The sequence below is a fragment of the Pyxicephalus adspersus genome, chromosome 3 (assembly GCF_032062135.1).
Source record: "Pyxicephalus adspersus chromosome 3, UCB_Pads_2.0, whole genome shotgun sequence".
NCBI lineage: Eukaryota > Metazoa > Chordata > Amphibia > Anura > Pyxicephalidae > Pyxicephalus > Pyxicephalus adspersus.
In genome coordinates this window covers 8,434,719-8,453,902 of record NC_092860.1, presented here as the reverse complement: position 1 = coordinate 8,453,902, position 19,184 = coordinate 8,434,719, and the positions used below count along the sequence as shown (strand labels likewise).

The window sequence follows — 19,184 nt, the reverse complement described above, 5'->3', positions numbered from 1 at the left end:
TATAATGACCCCTCTGACCATGATACCTAAATAATACAAAATAATGTTCAGCTTGGCCTTTTGTAACTGCATTACTGGAGTAAACTGCATCAGCGGGAGGCATGCGGCTTCCTACTTGTGTCGCAACAAGACAATAAAGCTTTGCGTTTTGATGCCCCAGGCTTGTGCTGTTCTTATACTTCCTCCAGCTCAGTTAAGTGGATTTCCTTTGCCGCTCGGCAAGCTTCTAGAAATGTAATGATGTCATTAATTGGAACGAGTTGAAATCTGTCCTGTACTTTCTCCAAAAATGCATGCAAAAGCGCACAGAATCATGTATTTTAATGCGTACTTGCATTATTACATTTTTTTTTCCTTTATTTTTTTTTTGCTTGATTTTAAAGTGATGTTAAATTTGCGTAAGTTTCCCTTGCACAGCCCCCTACCTGCTGGCAAGTCTTAAACCCTTTCCTCCTCTGGGAGTGTATAAATACTGTCTGTGCTGGGCTGGCTCCCCTGCCCCATCCTCCTTTCATTTAGCTACCAGGCAGGGCTGGTTTTGGACTAAATGGGCTCAAATGTGCAGAATTCCAGCCATTCTGTCAGTGGCCCTGGAGAAGATGGGGACAATTGCCCAGCTTGCCCTTCCAAAAAAATGGTCGTGTGCCAGGGTAACTCCCTGAATCCCAACCATTGGGCCTGATTCATTAAAGCTCTCCAAGGCTGGAGAGGATACACTTTCATCAGTGAAGCTGGGTAATCCAGCAAACCTGGAATGGATCTGGTCCATGATTCAAAACATTTGCTATCAAATAGCAAATGAGTTTGAAGGAATCCATTCCAGGTTTGCTGGATCACGCAGCTTCACTGATGAAAGTGTATTCTCTCCAGCCTAGAGAACTTTAATAAATCAGGCCCATAGTGTCAGTGGCCTTGGAGCAGATGGAACACCAGGCAATTGCCCAGCTTGCCCTACTCAAAATATGATCCTGTGCCATGGTAAAACAAAGAAGAAAGTGCTGCATTACGTGAGTGTTAGCATCACATCCCAAGCCATCCAAAATTTAAATTTGGAATCAGAAACTGATCATAAGTATTATTTTAGGGAAAGCACCTTGCACTGGGTATATTTATGATGTACTGTCCCTTTAATATTCGCAGTTTTTTTTCCTTGATATGCCATTATTCATGCACCGAGCGTCGTGCAACCACTGAATTTTTCATGCATGACCCTCGTGCTCATTAAATGCTGACGGAAGGTTAAACGTCCCCTATTGCCCCTTTTATTGGGGTTAATGGCACTGTGGCAGTTGATCCGTGCTTCCTGCACAGAATGGCAGATAATCAGCCTCGTTTATGCCCACTCTGCTCCTGAAACGTTTTACAAGCATTTAATAACGTTATTAGGAGTAATGTGATAATTAGCCGGTATCCTCCTGTAATCAGCCGTCAGCCTGGGTTGCTGGGGTGATGGGCCCAGGGTACGTAATGGCTATTGCAGCAGCTTTTCAATGTATGAAAAATAAGAAATAAGAAGAAACAAAGACAGGAGATGAGAGGATCATTCTGATGAATTGAGCAGAGCAACAAAGATTTGCAATTGTAGACTAGGTACAAAGCGGGCAGTGCTTCCATTGGTTGATGGTGCCAGCCAAGGACAATGCTGCCTGTGATATTGTGGAAAATATTAAGTCCTGATTTCACCTTTAAATATAACAAATGGTCTTCCTTTAAAATGTCTTTGTTGGAAATTGTCTCTAAAGCTACGTCCACACGTCCACTAGTTCTTGCTCCATAATCGGCTCAGGGCCTAACTCGGGCGAGAATCGGGTGTGTGTACAGCACTCGTCGTCTATCGTCTAAAGGACTGCCCTGGCGGATCCAAGGTTGATGGACGATGAATGATCTTAATGCGAGAGAAGGGGGAGAGCACTCAGCAGGGTGCCGCTCCGTCCTCCCCCCCCCTCCATAGAGCAGAATGGGGGTGTATGTACAGCACTCCTTCATGCATTGTGCAGTCTTTTGTCGTTGGAAAGGATCATGAGAGATCCTTTCCAACGACAATTATTGCAGGTGTGTATGTGGCTTATCAGACCAGGGTCATAAATTTTCCCTTATCATCCTCCAGACCCTGTAGTTTCTGACCCCCATTGTAAAAGTTGGAGTTTTGTGTCTCCAGGGGTCAGAAAAATCAGATAAGGCTAGGAGAGTGGTCTCTGATTGAACTCTGAGATGTATTTTGAATCTATTAATCTTTATTATTAGTATTTCCAATATACTATTCTGTATGAAATAGTAGTGACTGATTTGTAGCTGGATCGTTATAGTGACCAAGAACTAGTCGCCTAGGCCTCAGGAAAGCCTGGAACCCATAGTTAGCCAGTCCTAGTGAAACATAAGTCCCAGACATGCTCAGTTTGGTCTCTGTGATCACTTTATTGTGCGGTGATTAATAATCTAGGGCTTGGCAGTTGAAAAAATGTGTATGAAATTATTAATGACTGGAACAAGGGCATTTTGGGAATGTCCACAGAGCATCATACTCCATGTGGACACAGCCCCCATCTCTATTGTTGGCCTTGAATAAGCCATGTAAATCTAGCAGCGACAGCTCTTATTGACATCATCTTGTTGCTAAGGACAACGGCACTGACACATTGAGCACTGCAATGACTCTGGCTGATAACTTGGACTTTACACAGCATCCAGGACCAGGAAAACCAACTCTACCCACCGTATTTTTCGCCCTATAAGACGCTCCGGAATATAAGACGCACCCAATTTTAAAGGAGGAAAATCTAGAAAAAAAGATTCTGAAAAATTATTCCCCTTCTGTATAATGACCCCTCTGACCATGATACCTAAATAATACAAAATAATGTTCAGCTTGGCCTTTTGTAACTGCATTACTGGAGTAAACTGCATCAGCGGGAGGCATGCGGCTTCCTACTTGTGTCGCAACAAGACAATAAAGCTTTGCGTTTTGATGCCCCAGGCTTGTGCTGTTCTTATACTTCCTCCAGCTCAGTTAAGTGGATTTCCTTTGCCGCTCGGCAAGCTTCTAGAAATGTAATGATGTCATTAATTGGAACGAGTTGAAATCTGTCCTGTACTTTCTCCAAAAATGCATGCAAAAGCGCACAGAATCATGTATTTTAATGCGTACTTGCATTATTACATTTTTTTTTCCTTTATTTTTTTTTTGCTTGATTTTAAAGTGATGTTAAATTTGCGTAAGTTTCCCTTGCACAGCCCCCTACCTGCTGGCAAGTCTTAAACCCTTTCCTCCTCTGGGAGTGTATAAATACTGTCTGTGCTGGGCTGGCTCCCCTGCCCCATCCTCCTTTCATTTAGCTACCAGGCAGGGCTGGTTTTGGACTAAATGGGCTCAAATGTGCAGAATTCCAGCCATTCTGTCAGTGGCCCTGGAGAAGATGGGGACAATTGCCCAGCTTGCCCTTCCAAAAAAATGGTCGTGTGCCAGGGTAACTCCCTGAATCCCAACCATTGGGCCTGATTCATTAAAGCTCTCCAAGGCTGGAGAGGATACACTTTCATCAGTGAAGCTGGGTAATCCAGCAAACCTGGAATGGATCTGGTCCATGATTCAAAACATTTGCTATCAAATAGCAAATGAGTTTGAAGGAATCCATTCCAGGTTTGCTGGATCACGCAGCTTCACTGATGAAAGTGTATTCTCTCCAGCCTAGAGAACTTTAATAAATCAGGCCCATAGTGTCAGTGGCCTTGGAGCAGATGGAACACCAGGCAATTGCCCAGCTTGCCCTACTCAAAATATGATCCTGTGCCATGGTAAAACAAAGAAGAAAGTGCTGCATTACGTGAGTGTTAGCATCACATCCCAAGCCATCCAAAATTTAAATTTGGAATCAGAAACTGATCATAAGTATTATTTTAGGGAAAGCACCTTGCACTGGGTATATTTATGATGTACTGTCCCTTTAATATTCGCAGTTTTTTTTCCTTGATATGCCATTATTCATGCACCGAGCGTCGTGCAACCACTGAATTTTTCATGCATGACCCTCGTGCTCATTAAATGCTGACGGAAGGTTAAACGTCCCCTATTGCCCCTTTTATTGGGGTTAATGGCACTGTGGCAGTTGATCCGTGCTTCCTGCACAGAATGGCAGATAATCAGCCTCGTTTATGCCCACTCTGCTCCTGAAACGTTTTACAAGCATTTAATAACGTTATTAGGAGTAATGTGATAATTAGCCGGTATCCTCCTGTAATCAGCCGCGCAGCCGTCAGCCTGGGTTGCTGGGGTGATGGGCCCAGGGTACGTAATGGCTATTGCAGCAGCTTTTCAGTGTATGAAAAATAAGAAATAAGAAGAAACAAAGACAGGAGATGAGAGGATCATTCTGATGAATTGAGCAGAGCAACAAAGACTTGCAGTTGTAGACTAGGTACAAAGCGGGCAGTGCTTCCATTGGTTGATGGTGCCAGCCAAGGACAGAGCTGCCTGTGATATTGTGGAAAATATTAAGTCCTGATTTCCCCTTTAAATATAACAAATAGTCTTCCTTTAAAATGTCTTTGTTGGAAATTGTCTCTCTAAAGCTACTACACACGTCCAATGGTTCTCGCTCCATAATTGGCTCAGGGCCTAATTCGGGCGAGAATTTGGTGTGTGTTTACAGCGCCCGTCGTCTATCGTCTAAAGGACTGCCCTGGTGGATCCATGGTTGATGGACGATGAATGATCTTAATGCTAGAGAAGGGGGAGAGTGCTCAGCTGGGTGCCGCTCCGTCCTCCCCCCTCTCCATAGAGCAGAATGGGGGTGTATATAGAGCACTCCTTCATGCATCGTGCAGTCTTTTGTCGTTGGAAAGGGTCATGAAACATCCTTTCCGATGACAATTATTGCAGGTGTGTATGTGGCTTATCAGACCAGGGTCATAAATTTCCCCTTATCAGATAGTTCTTGATCAGACAACTAGCATCCTCCAGATGTTTCTGTAAAAGTTGGAGTTTTGTGTCTCCAGGGGTCATAAAACTCAGATAAGGCTAGCAGAGTGGTCTCTGAACTCTGAGATGTATTTTGAATCTATTAATCTTTATTATTAGTATTTCCAAAATACCATTCTGTATGAAATAGTAGTGACTGATTTGTAGCTGGATCATTATGGTGACCAAGAAGTAGTCTCCTAGGCCTAAGGAAAGCTTGGAACCCATAGTTAGCCTGTCCTAGTGAACCATAAGTCCCAGACATGCCTAGTTTGGTTTCTGTGAACTCCTTATTTTGTGGTGATTAATAATCTAGGGGTTGGCAGTTCATAAATTGTGTATGAAATTATTAATAATGGCTAGAACACGGGCATTTTGGGAGTGTCCACAGAGCATCATACTCCATGTGGACACAGCCCCCACCTCTATTGTTGGCCTTGAAAAAGCCATGTAAATCTAGCAGAGACAGCTCTCATTGACATCATCTTGTTGCTAATGACAACAGCACTGACACATTGAGCACTGCAGTGACTCTGGCTGATAACTTGGACTTTACACAGCAACCAGGACCAAGGCAAACCAACTCTACCTAAGTATTAATTCACAGTTTTCCCTTTTATTTTATGCTGTTGCTATAGTTCTGCTATTGTTCTGTTATTGTTCTTAGATTAGCCTTTACTTTTCTATATTTGTTTATGCTCTGTGTTTTTGTATGTTTTTACTTTTTAAACACTATAAAAATGTAAGCTGAATCTCTGAATGCTCTTAGTACAAATAGTGTAACTTGCTAACCCGAAACGCTACTATAAACCTTGTGATTTCTGAGACATCCCTGTCTGGAGTGGCAGTGGGTGACACTAAAGAAGCTGAAGCATAACTGCGGTTGTCAAGGGTAACGGTGCTTGCTTCCGTCTAAGCACGTGGTGGCAGTCTTCCTGGGATGGTGTGTGTGGCAAGGGTTACAGAGTGGTTAACCTTGCCCTGTGGCGCCCCTCTTCAGCATGCTGGTTAATGGACTGTTGCTGAGCCTGCTGGAAAGTCTATGCGCAGGGGTGCGGGCGGGCGTTTATCACACTGCCCACTGTGCACCTTACCAAAATTCAATGTATTTATATCAGGTAAGATGCCCAGGGGGCTGCGTTCTATTGGCTGTAACAACCCCAGCTAGTGGCAAATGCAGCCTGTTGTGTACTTTATGGAGCTCACAGCCACTGTTCACCTTGTCAACTAAGGTAACCAATTTGTGACTAATATGAACTGCATCTGGGGAGCCCAGAAGGGATCAAACATGGGCCGATTTGTTCATCAGTGCATAAAACCAATGCAATGCTTTTCCTTATTTTTCCATTCTTTTTTACCTGGTAAACCAAGCCCCAGGAGGATGCTGTAATAGATCACCGGGATGTAGCCCAGCACACATGGAGAGGGGTCTGTGTGTCTTCCTTCTTCCTCGGCCTCCAGAGGCAAAGTGTCGCTGGTGTTCTGTAGAGGGATCATAGTCAGCCGACATCAGTGCAGTGCTGTGGGAGAAAAAAAAGAGCTTGAAGTATTTTTAACAGCAAAATATTTTAATTCTTGGTTGTATTAGAAATCAGAACTAATTTTCCACTTTGGAAAAAAATTGGATCAAGCAGGTCCTTATTGCAGGGACAGACGATGTCTCTTCTGCAATAAATATTCTTACCTATCTGATCACTGCCCATTTGATGAGCTTTGCCATTGTTTCTTGCCCTGAATACCCGAAAATCCCAGCTTGCCTATACAGGTGCTGGAACTAAATGAGTTTCATCATCCAGAATGCAGAAGAGAAGGAGAAGATGGCAGTGCCCACAATGGAACATGGCCAAGTGACCATCCCCAGGGCTTGTTTCCTCTTTAACCCCCTTCATAGACACAACAGGAAGTCAGGCAAAGTATTTATCAAAGTATGGGAAAGTCTCCCCAAAGCTAAATACACAAATCGGATGATTATTGCTCAGCAAGAGCATAACCATTCGTGCCTTGGGTAATAATCGCAACGGTCCCCTGGCATCATTCATCGGGGCATGGATTGTCTTGCCATCACTTCATCACTCTTGAATTTTTCATGCATTGCCCTTGTGCTTATTACACACTGATGGAAGGTTAAATGTCCCTTTTATTGGGGTTAATCATGCTGTGACAGTTAACAGTTGACAGTTAACAGAGCAAGGACGACCCCTGTACTACAGAAGAGAGCACCGCAGTGTCCTCCCCCATTCCACTCTCCATTAAACAGAACAGTGCTGTGTGTACAACACTCGTTTGTTCTCCTGTCATTGAAAATAATCACAAAAGATTGTTTCCAGCAACAATATTCTGACATCAGGGCTTTACACCAGTGGTGGCCAACCTTTTGGTTGGCATGGACCACTAACTTCACAGATTTTGGACGATGCATTTGTGGGGAGCCATGTGTCACTAAAAGGGGAAGACACTTCCATAGACACTACCCACTCACCGCCCTGCGGATCTGTACGGGGGACATGGTCCGCGGCTCTGGCCGGTGCGCCATCCCCAATGGGAATCCAGCCAGAGCCGCGGATCACCTACATTTTCTCGCAGACCGGACCACCGGTTGGCAAGCGCTGCTTTACACTGTTCCCAGTTCTGGTGACAACTAAGAATGTTGTATGTGAATCTCCCCAATACGGACATTGACAGCAATTAGAACTTTACATTAGGTTGCTTTAGGATACTTCACTTTACAACAAAAAATATATAAATGATTATCATTAATTAACAGTATCTATAAAGCTCAAACATATTACGCAGCGTTGTACATTAAATAGGGGTTGCAAATTATTATTATAAATATTATTATTATTAATATTAATATTATTAAACAGTCTTTATATAGCACCAACATATTGCGCAGCTCTATACATTAAATAGAAGTTACAAATGACAGGCAGATGCAAACAAATGTGGCAACCAAAGGTAATGTGCTTTTGGAACAAAATGTATATGTGTTAGTTAATGCTGCACGTTGATCTAAATTAATCCATAACCCAAGTTTTTCCCCAAAAAATGTTCTTGCATATTGAAATATATTCATGCAAACACAAATTAAAAAAATAACTAGAATAGACTAAAGCAGACTAAAGTTCCCCTTACCTTGTAACACTCGAGGTTTGGAGATTAAGTCACATCTTGATTGGTATAAATTTCCTACAAATAAAGAAAATTCCACTTAGTTGTCGCAGTATCAGAATACCTTTACCTTTATATGTATTCCGATCTTTTTTTACACCTCTCAAATGGCAGTTGGGATGGAGCCCTCCACAAGGAGTGTTTGCACTTCCTATTGGTGCCATCTGCTCCATTGCACGGCTTAGTGATCGCACCATCGGATCAGAGAAATGGAAAGTAAGTGGGTAACTGGCACAATGCCACTGATACTCACACTGAAGAGCAAAGTTCAACTCACAAAATTTAAAAAGTGGGGCTGTGAGTAAGCTATGAGAATTCTGTTTACCAGATATGGATATAGAGAAGTGAAAAATCAGAATCCTTAGTCTTTGCAGCAGCTTTTCTCAAGTTTTTACCATGGGGGAACCCTAGAAATAACTTTCAGGTCTTGGGGAACCCCTGCTATAATTCTTATTTGCACAGCTTGCAGTATATTGGCATGGAGATCAGTAGGAAGAATTTCTCTTACATTGCTGGCCATTGGGAAGAATGTCACCCTTACAGATAGCCAAAAAGATCATTTGGGTCACTTAAGCTGACGTGGGAGGCACAGCTAGGAACCCCCAGCAACCTCTGGTTGAGAAATAATATTTTACACCCTATATAACATCATATCATATACTTTATCGACATTTACACTTTTTATGGAAATGATGTGTCACCTTCATCATTAGGGAATTCCACCAGCTCAGTAGACTTTTTACAGAACAAGAAATCTGAAGCTTAAATCATATGAACCTGAAGCTTTAAATCCCTTTTTCCCTGAACGTCACAATCTCCTATTATGCAAAATGCGATCATCCAATAAGACTTCTCACAATAAGTTCACATTCTAATTAAACAGTGAGGGGCACCGTGGATTATTCTGCAGTGCCCACCAATGAGCTCTATATCTGCACCATGTTACAAATCCCCGCAGGGAGCAAAAAGAACGATGCCCCGGGGGTCTTGTCACTTGACTTCCAATTATCTTTCACATAGATTGCTTTGAGATTCTACCCCGCTATGGCCTCAGGATGTTGGAATGGGAAACATCTATAGCGGATGAACAAAAATGTGAATGTTACCAGCCGTTATGACTTTCATAAATCAACCCCCAATACACAGACCCCCACTTTCTGTTCCAATACAGTAGGCTTGATTTCTTAATGCTCTCCAAGACTGGAGAGGATAGACTATCATGGCAAAATCTGGGTGATCCAGCAAATGAGGAATGGATTTCCTAAAAATAATTTGCTATTAGTTGGCAAATGTTTTCTGTCTTAGACCAGATCCATTCCTGGTTTGCAGGATCATCCATGTTCTCCCATGACAGTCTGTCCACTCATCTTCAAGAGTAAATCCATTTCAATCTGTTGGGTTTGCTGTTATGGGTACCGTTGTCTTCATAGTGCTATTATTACCCCCCAAAAAGAGATGGCTTTTTGCTGCACAGTTATTTTGGGAAATCCATTGCTGGTTTATTATTTCTTTTTGGAAATTTTCTAGTTGACATATAATCCAACCTATTCTTTTCTGCATTATTTATATTGTAAGCAGCAGGTCGATATTTGATTTATACAGTGTAAATATTGTAAGGGCGGGTTTAGATCGGCCCAGGGATCAAGTAATCTGGTGCGGCTCCTGGTGGTTGGCAAGTTGCCAGCCACTCGGGCTTTTGCACCATAGCACTGGTTCCTAAAGAACAGTGGACAGTGGGTGGCAGTGAGCGGTGTTGTACTGTTCTCTGTTGCTCCGTGGTAGATTTATTTCACTGGTAGATTTTTTTCATTAGAACACCGGATAGGGAATCCCCCTCCTCCGCAGTGTCTTGGGAGGAAGGGGATCCCCCATCAGAGATGTCCCGCGGCAGCCGAAGGGAGCCACAACAAGGAGGCTGAAGAGCCGCATGCGGCTCCAGAGCCGCAGGTTGCAGACCCCTGTCCTAGGAGGTTGAGAATGAATGGGAGCGCAAAACCTCCCAGGATACCTATGTCACGCATCCCAGGAGGCTCTTGGGTGCTCCTTCTGCGCATGCCCGAGCATCTCAGGCATGCGCAGAAGGATACTTTTTATGAAAAGAGACAAATTTGCCGATCTCACGCATCAACAAGTTTTTTTTCCAGGAAGAAGAACCCAGAAGAAGAGAAGTTGGCCTGGCTCGGATACCAGGGTGACGCATGACCTGATGAAAGAGAACTCCGGACCGATCAACTGCCCTTCGGGATTGAAGGTAAATGTATTTTATTTGTTTAAGGAGTTTAGTTCCTCTTTAAATAAATTTCAATAATTTTTGCATGGCTTCTAGATGTACGATGAGAGTATAACACTATAGAGATTGTGGAGCAAGGGGCCCAAATCCTCACCTCTCTAACTTTTAGGCTGGGTACACACGTTAGATTTTTGTTGTTGTTGGAAAGGATCTTTCACGATTGAAAGATGCATGAATGAGCTCTGTACATACAGCACCATTCTGCTCTATGAATGCGTGGCACCCCACTGTGCTCTCTCCCCTTGCATTGCACTTGTTCATCTTTTGTGGATCCCCTGGGATGGATCTATGAATGCATCAGACAGCAGCTGTACATGTTAGGTTCTCATCCCATACGAGTAAGGCGAAAATCGAATAGGAATCATCTGACGTGTGTACGTAGCCTTAGTCTATAAGAAAAGCAATGCAATCACTATGACAATGCCTAATAGTCCACATGATAAAAATTGAGGCTAATCTAGAAAATGTAAAATCTTTTTTGCTTATCCCCAATATAGAAATACTGTAATTTTTTTGTTTGGAACCTACCTGTCACTAATGCCCAGAGCTGAGATGGTTTAAGACAAAAAGGGGCCCTGGACAAATATGAAGGGTGGGCTCCGAATGCACATCATCACTGCACCCATTCTGTAAGTTTGGGGCCTGGGGAAGGTGATGGCCTTTTGGGCATTTGCTCAGTTTGCCCTGCTCCAAAACCAACCCAGAGCATGAAATAACCAAGCGGTGTTTGACTTCCCATCCCTTGCCAGTCAAGGTAGATATTACAAAAAACGAATTTAGGACCCTTGTGTGGCCACAAGGCATTTTTCTTGCACATGGGGAACGGGAACCCCTCATAAAGGGCACAGCAGATGTACAGACCCAAGAATGTAGTGCAAAGATTGTAGGAGCCCCTAATAATGGGTACAATGGGTATGCAGACCCAAAAACTCAGAACGGGGTGTGTGTGATCCCCTCATAATGGGCACGGCATGTGTTCAGACAAAAGAAGTCAGCACATGAATGGTGGGTGCTCCTTCTAATTACAGGTGCAGGAACTCAGCACTGGGATATGGGGGACCCCTCATAATGGGCACAGTGGGTGTGTTCAGGCCCCCGAAACCCATAAAAGAGACCTCATCAGAGTCCCCAAGAGACAGAAGACATTAGCAGGGGGTTTAACCACCCAGAATGTACCCTGAGAGATCTTCTACTGTGATGTTCTTGCACCAAGCAGCAGCCTTCCTCCCATTGTAGCAATTGTCGCAGAACATGCCAGGCTGTTGGATTGGCAGGGAAGGGGTTAACCCCTCCACGCGGGGAGCTGCACTTGGCTGATTTCATTAAAACTAAACACAAATTATTATCGATCGCTTGAAGTAAATAAAGACATTAGCAATAATTGACGTTGTTAATATGTGTGCATTGTGCCTCTCCGCTCCCAGAAGCAGCCCACAGGGACAAATAAATTAAATATATTTCATGTTTTGCAAGTGTGATCAGGGCTCAGGCAAGCGTTAACCCCTCCGCCGCTGAGAGCGGCTAAAAAAGTGCATTAATGCACAATGTTACCAGTTCTCCTATGAATTATCCTTTCCTATTTTTTAGGCCTTTTTAGGGCATTTGCAAATGGGCAGTTCTTTATTGCAAACAGGGTCAGGTGATGTCACGTTTGCAATAAAACATACGTACCTGCCTGTTGTTAAACAAATGTGCAGGTCAGGGAATGATCCCGGGATATGCCGGTTATCCCGACTTCCCCCAAGGCTACCAGGACTGAGCTACATTATCTTAACATGGCCACTAAGGATAGCTAAGGATCAAGAAACACATAAAGAAAAGATGGCGGTGCACACAATGGAATGCGGACAGATGAGTATTTAAAAATTGGGATCAGGCAGGTATTTTTTTTTTTGTTATTTAATTTTTAACAATAGTTCTGCAAATAGCACATAGAAAAATGTTTCTGTATTTTGTCTAAGTGCTGTCCAACTTCATGGACATGGGCCACCATGTTTTTTTGGGCCTTCATGGCGAAGGGCTGGTTGTCTGTGTGTGTGTCTGTAAAAAATGTCATGCAGATAGTACCAATGGCAGGTAGTAGTACCAATGACAAGCAGACATTACCAATGACAAGCAGATAGTACCAAGTACATGTAAATATTACCAATAGGAGGCAGATAGTACCAACAACAGGCTGATATTACCAAAGACATGCAGATATTACCAACCATAGGCAGATATTACCAATGACAAGAAGATAGTACCAAGGACAGCCATATAGTACCAATGATAGGCAGATTTTAAAAGCATGCAGAAAATAAATAAAGAAGCCAGATGTTAATGACGTGCAGATTCACGTCATTAACAGAATTAGAAATTCTAAATTAGAAATTCTAAATTAGAATTAGAGACAGATTCCACTAATAAGCAGATATTTCAGTGACAGGCAGATTCTCCAGTAATGGGAACTCCAGGGACAGGCAGGTATCCCAGCGACAGGCAGATTTCTAAGTGACAAGTACTCTAGAGACAGGCAGGTACCCCAGCTTATTTCATTATAATGATCAATAATTTATAAAGCGCCAACATATTAAGTAGCACTGTACAATCAAAATAGAGGGTACCATGAACCAATTTACAAAGCATTCCAGTACAAACTATGAAAAGAAAGGAGATAGAGGTCAGTGACTGTGATAGTTGGTATCCTTGTGACAGTAATATGCACTCCAGTGCAGGGCAGGTATACCAGGACAAGGTACCCCCCCTTCCCACCCTGACAGGTCAGTGCCCCAGTGACAAAATACTCAATAATAGGTATACTAGTGACAGGCATGTATCCCAGAGACAGAATCTCGGGTAACAGGTACTCCAATGTCAGCCTGGTTCCCAAGCTACTCCAGTGACAGCCATGTATCCCAGTGATGGGCAGATTTTTAACCAACAGGTATAACCAGTAGGTGCCCCGGTGTGGACAGATTACACAGGACAGGTATACTAGTGTCAGACAGGTATACCAGTAAGAGGCAGATTGTCTTTTAACAGGTACAGCCCCCCTCCACCTGGGAGGTAGGTGCCCCAGTGGCAGACATATTACTCAGAAATAGGTATACTAGGGACAGAAGGACATTTTCCAAGCAACAAGTAGCCCTTTATTAGCCGGATAGGGGGTGAGCAGATTTACCTGTAACAGGTACTTCTGTGACTAGCAGATTCCCCTGTAAGAGGAACTCTACCTACAAGCAGATATTAGAGGCAGCCAGATAGTGAAAATGACATCTACCTGGTCCCTGGACCATCCCCCTGCCACGTACCCTCTCCCTGATTGCCATGTGTTGGTGGAGGGTTCAGTGCCAGGCAATGCTATCCTCTGACCTTTTCTCCTTAGCCCCTGGAAATTAATGTGGTGGGATCCTGCAGGCTAAGTCTGGCCCGAGGGTCAAGGTTTGGATAGCATTGCACTAGAAGTTCACACTGAGATCAGATGTTAATCTACAAAGTGAACTAACAACTGCTTCACCTTGCCAAGAAAAAATCTGCAATGGAGACACCGATAAAATCCTAGGCAGTAGAAAAACCTGAAGTTCTAATCCTTTCTAATTTAATTCAAAACTATAAAAAAAAGTGTTTAGCCAGTTGCAGTGCTACTCACCAACTGCATTGTGTTTAAAATGAAACTCCAACAAGGAGTATGGATGGGTTAGAACTTTCTATTTTGATCTGTGACCCCAATGGAGAGATTCCCCATCACTTCCCAGCCCTGTAAACTGAATTTAGTCTTAGATAATTATTCTCCATGCCCATGTGCACCCCTTATGTGCTAATTATACATTGATCCAAGCAGTGGCTATTTTTTGCTTTGCACTGGGTGCAGATACGCATACTGGGGGTCTTCAGCTGCCTTGAGCGATTTCTGGCTCTTGCTGTAATGCTAAGGAGTAGAGGGCTACCTCCAAAGTAAACCTGACTGCAATATATGCATTGCTATATACACTGATCAGCCAAAACATTTAAACCACCTGCCTAATATTATACAGGTTCCCCTTGTGCCCTTGGCATGGACTCCACAAAACCTCTGAAGGTGTCCCGTAATAACCGGCACCAAGAAATAAGCAGCAGATCCCTTTTTTCACCTTGGCGCCACCAGTCTGCCTTCTTCCCATAATGCACCCTGCTGCCATCTCTTGCCAAGGTAAATAGCGCACCTGGCCATCTGCATGATCTAAAACCAAATTTGGTTCATCAAACAAGGCCACTTTTTTCTGTTGCTCCTAATACATTTTTGATGCTAAAGTGCTTATTGTGGGAGCTTTTGATGGTAGACAGAAGTCAGAATGGGCTCTCTGGTTTGCATGGGACTGGTTGGCAGCTACCCAAGCCATACACAACAAGCTGCAATGCACTGCGTGTTCGGGTACCTTTCTCTCTCATTGTCAACATTTGTTTTTTCAGAATTTGGTGCTACAGTTGCTCTTCCATGGAAACTAACCCGGCTAGCTTCCCCTTCCATGGTTCTTGGGTGCCCATGTTCATAAGGTTGAAACTTGAGTTGCGAGACTTAAGTTGCCTACTGAACGACTTGCGCCTCCACTTGTGGGTTTTGCCCAGCAACTTGCAACTCGAATTCTCCGCTGACAGCTGAAGGGGATGGGGAGGAAGGCAGTAAGGCTTCTGTAACACCACATTCCTCCCTGTCCCCTTTCAGCTGTCAGAGGAAAAAGAGGTGGACTTAGAATGCAAGAAAAGTGGGGAGGAAGGCAGTGAGTCTACTGTTACACCGCCTTCCTCACCACCTTCCTTGCATTTTAAGTCCACGGCTTTCTCCTCTGACTCAGAGAGCGGGTGTAAGGAACTTAGCTTTCCAGCTAGCCCGCGGAGTCCCCAGGGATCTCAGCCGCAGAGGGAGACACCGCTGCAGCAGACAGCATGGTCGAGCCTGCCGCCCTGCTCACAGTGTGTCTCTCCCTGCAGGCGGAGGGATCCGTTCTAGCCGAACTACTGTTCGGCCAGGCGGAATCCCCAGCATTCCTATGGACGTGAACAGAGAAAGTCTTGTTCTCAGCACTCCTGTGGATGTGCAAAGTAGGGCACGTCCCAGGGGTGCTGTGGGAAGAGGTGCACGCGCTACCACGTGTGCCTCTTGTACCCCCGGGGAGCGAGGGGCGGGACATAGTTAGTTTAAATTCCCTGTGGCCAATCGACCGCAGGAGATTCAGTTATCCTCCAATCAAATGGTGCCAGGTGGCACAAGGTCATTGGGCACTCTGGCCATTGAAGGAGAACCTGTCCTGAACACCATTGCCCGCTATAAGCCTCTGTCAGTACAGTGTGCTTGGGTGCGTTCTCTGTGTTGGTTCATATTAACCTGTTGTGTCGTTACCAATAGCAACACGGTCTGATACCTGATTCTGCTTGAACTCCACCTGCCCTGATCTTGGATTGTTTGTGACTACTCTTGCCTGCTGCCTGTCCTGACCTTGGATTGTTCCTTCTCCCTGGTCCTCACACTCATTGTTTGATTAAATCAAAAGATAACATGATGTTCTTGCCTTTCACCATCTTTTCAAGCCATATTCATCAGAAATACAGTGCTCTCTTGTTTCTTGTATTCCCTAATGTTCTGCAGCGTTTCATGAACAGGGATGGGAAACTAGATAGTTCTCCAGTGACAGTCCCGTTATATATTGGCTCATTAAATGAGAAGTGCGCAGTAATACGATTGGGCCGCGTATCTCAGGGAATCGACGTTCCGTGAAATGTTATACTCGCTCATGATATTGCTGACACACACAGCCCAGCACCGAACACACAATCAGAGCACCTTATAAATGGTCAGATCTGGAGAGTCTCTTTCTATATATATTCAAATATATGTGTATATATATATATATATACATATATTTATTTATTTATGCATGTATGTATATCATGTATGTATAGGAGAGTGTGGTATACATTGTACATTAGAATGAAGTGGTGGTGGTTGGGGTCTAGACATAGAAGATAGGAAAAATCTGGAGACAGTATAGAATATATAGAATGAGGTATAGAAAAGGAAATACAATAATTTTAGGAAGATAAAAGATAGAAAAACTATATAGGCCTTCCTCTCTCCCCTTTCTCACTATCTATCTATCTATCTATCTATCTATCTATCTATCTATCTATCTATCTGTCATCTGGATCTATCTATCTTTTTCTCTCTCTCTCTTTCATTCCCTGCTCCATCAGTTCCTTATCTATATCTCTCTTTCACACCATTTATTTATTATTTATCCATCTATTATTCTGTTGTTTATCTATTATTTTAATTCCTCTCTCTACTTTATCTATCTTTTATATTTCTCTCTCCCTCATTCCTTCTATCCTTCTCCATCAGTTATCCATCTATCTATCTATCTATCTATCTATCTATCTATCTATTATCTCTCTCTTTCCTTTTCCCTTTCTGCTCTTTATTATCACTCTTTCACACTCTCCCAATCATATCTCTCTCTCTCTGTATTCATTATCTAATATTTTTATATTTTTATTAGTATTATTATTAATAAACATGATTCATATAGCGCCAACATATTACACAGCTCTGAACATTAATTAGGGGTGGCAAATGACAGACAGATACAGACAGTGACACCGGAGGAGGGCAGGACCCTGCCCCAAAGAGCTTACAATCCAGTAGGTGAGGGTAATACCACACAATAGGATGGGAGATATGTAGTGGTGGGAAGTAGTGACGGTTTCAAAGGACAGAAGAAGATGGGTAGGCAAGTCTGAAAAAATGGGTTTTGAGTGCTCTTTTACATGAGCAGAAAGTAGGAGCAAGCCGAAGAGGACGGGGAACACTGTATCTATCTTTTTTTTTAATCTATTCTTCTGTTATCTATTATCCCTCTCTTTCTCCATCTTGTATCTATCTATCTATCTATCTATCTATCTATCTATCTATCTATCTATCTATCTATCTATCTATTGTGCTCATGGATAAAAATTCTTCAACTTCTCATGAGATGACAAGCAATGTCAAGTGTTGCAGACAAGGAGAACCAACTACCTCAAGGTGTCAATGGTGGAGGCAGGTGGATGTTCAGTCCATCCCATCCTCAAATTTCAGTTTTTCATAGATACCAATAGGTTGAGCCCCTCTATTGCTGGAGGTGGGTAGAATTTAGACACAAATGTGTCACCCCTGTAGCCTGGGAGTGATTTGAGCCATTGGGTCTGACTTATTAAAAGAGAAGCCCAGGGGAAACATGGGTGATCCAGCAAACCTGGAATTGGTTTCTTAAAAATCAATTGCTATTAGTTGGAAAATGTTTTCTACCCCGGATCAGATCAATTCCAAATTTGCTGGATTACCCAGGTTCTCCCATGATGATCTATCTTCTCCAGTCTTGAAGAGCTTTAATTATTCAGAGCCATTGTGTCACCCAAAATCTGAGCTTTCCTAAAACTTGCCGATCCAATGGTTTCAATACCTAGAGTTGCAGGGATTCAGGATTTATCCAGCACTAAGCCTTTTTAGAAGGAGATTAGAAATGGCAGCTCCCATGATCAGTTCACTTTAAACATGCCTAAGATTGTCACTGTTTTATAGATGACGTCTCCCTGGCAAACCAAAATAATGGAACCACCGAAGACCGCAGCGTTCACCTGACTGCATTGCACACATAGTGCAGAGAAGGAACGATTGTTAATTCATCAGAGCTTACCCAACGCACTGGGAAATCTCTATCCAAACAACCAATCCTTCATCCATGTTCTGGTCAAATGTTGTGACTCCTTTTTAGTCGCTCTCCTGCTGATTCTTATTTTTTTTCTGATAATCGCACAATAAATCCTCATCGATCACAAAAAATGTTGTGTTTGCCCTTGACAAAGAGTAAACCACACAACACCAAAGACCAATGCTATTCGTTACAGCACACGGCAACCATCGCAGTGCCGCAACGCATCACCATGAACCTGGCGCAATTCCAGATATTTGTGAGATCCCTCAAGTTTGCCTGTGGATGATACAAATTAGTCGATACGTATGTTCGTAAATCGGTCGCCTGCGATGGATTTTGTTTCGCCATCATTTTTTTCCCGCATGATTCTGCGTCAATGGAGAAAAGCGTTATTGCAAAATGCATCTTACCTCTGTAAGTGTTGCGCAGTGTCACATCGGTGGGTTCCAGTTGTGAAGGAGCACTGAGAGCCGAGCATTTCCAAGCGTACTGCCAGAGCAGGCGAGATGTGAAGTAGAGCTCAGGAACAGGAGGGGACGGAGAGCCTCACGAGGGAGGTGTACTGTTTATCTCTCTGCATATGCATGGGCGCAGTACACACTCCATAGTGACCTGATAATACCCTCACCTGGCAAATGTCACACTTGGGACTCCATAATTGGGATTTTAGTAAATATCACATTTTCTTTTACATGCTTGAGAGATGTTTGTTAAATCCAGCCCATCTTCCAGGGAAATATTTTTACTGTCAGCATTTTTTGCATGTTCAACACTTTTTTTGCAGCCCCTGAGTGCAAAGAGCTTACAATCTTGTGCCCTAACAGGAGCTATAAAAAACTCTAGTCAACGCAATACTAAAATCAGCTTTTATTAAAATGAATCCATTGGCTATTGGGATCATTGATCAAGTACTTTCTATTGGGTGACAACGCTCTGTCCCTGTCATCCAATTGTGCTCATGCACCATCACCTGGACACAGGGGCTTCGGATGGAGAGATTATGCGGTGGTTTAGCATGGGCATGGTCTACTATTGTCACCATGAGGTAATCAGCCCTGAT

The 19,184-nt window shown here is 43.3% G+C and overlaps 1 protein-coding gene across 1 annotated transcript in view; it reads right to left on the bottom strand.

Moving 5' to 3' along the window:
- Positions 1–18,850, bottom strand: part of GPR142 (G protein-coupled receptor 142) — a 23,593-nt gene extending 4,743 nt beyond the window's left edge. The window contains exons 1-3 of the mRNA XM_072403480.1: positions 18,535–18,850; positions 8,090–8,143; positions 6,313–6,474 (exon numbers count right to left, since the gene is read on the bottom strand). Of these exons, the coding sequence (XP_072259581.1) occupies positions 6,313–6,451 (139 nt within the window). The 5' untranslated portion in view covers positions 6,452–6,474; positions 8,090–8,143; positions 18,535–18,850. The remainder of the gene's footprint in view (positions 1–6,312; positions 6,475–8,089; positions 8,144–18,534) is intronic.
- Positions 18,851–19,184: the final 334 nt, after the last annotated feature.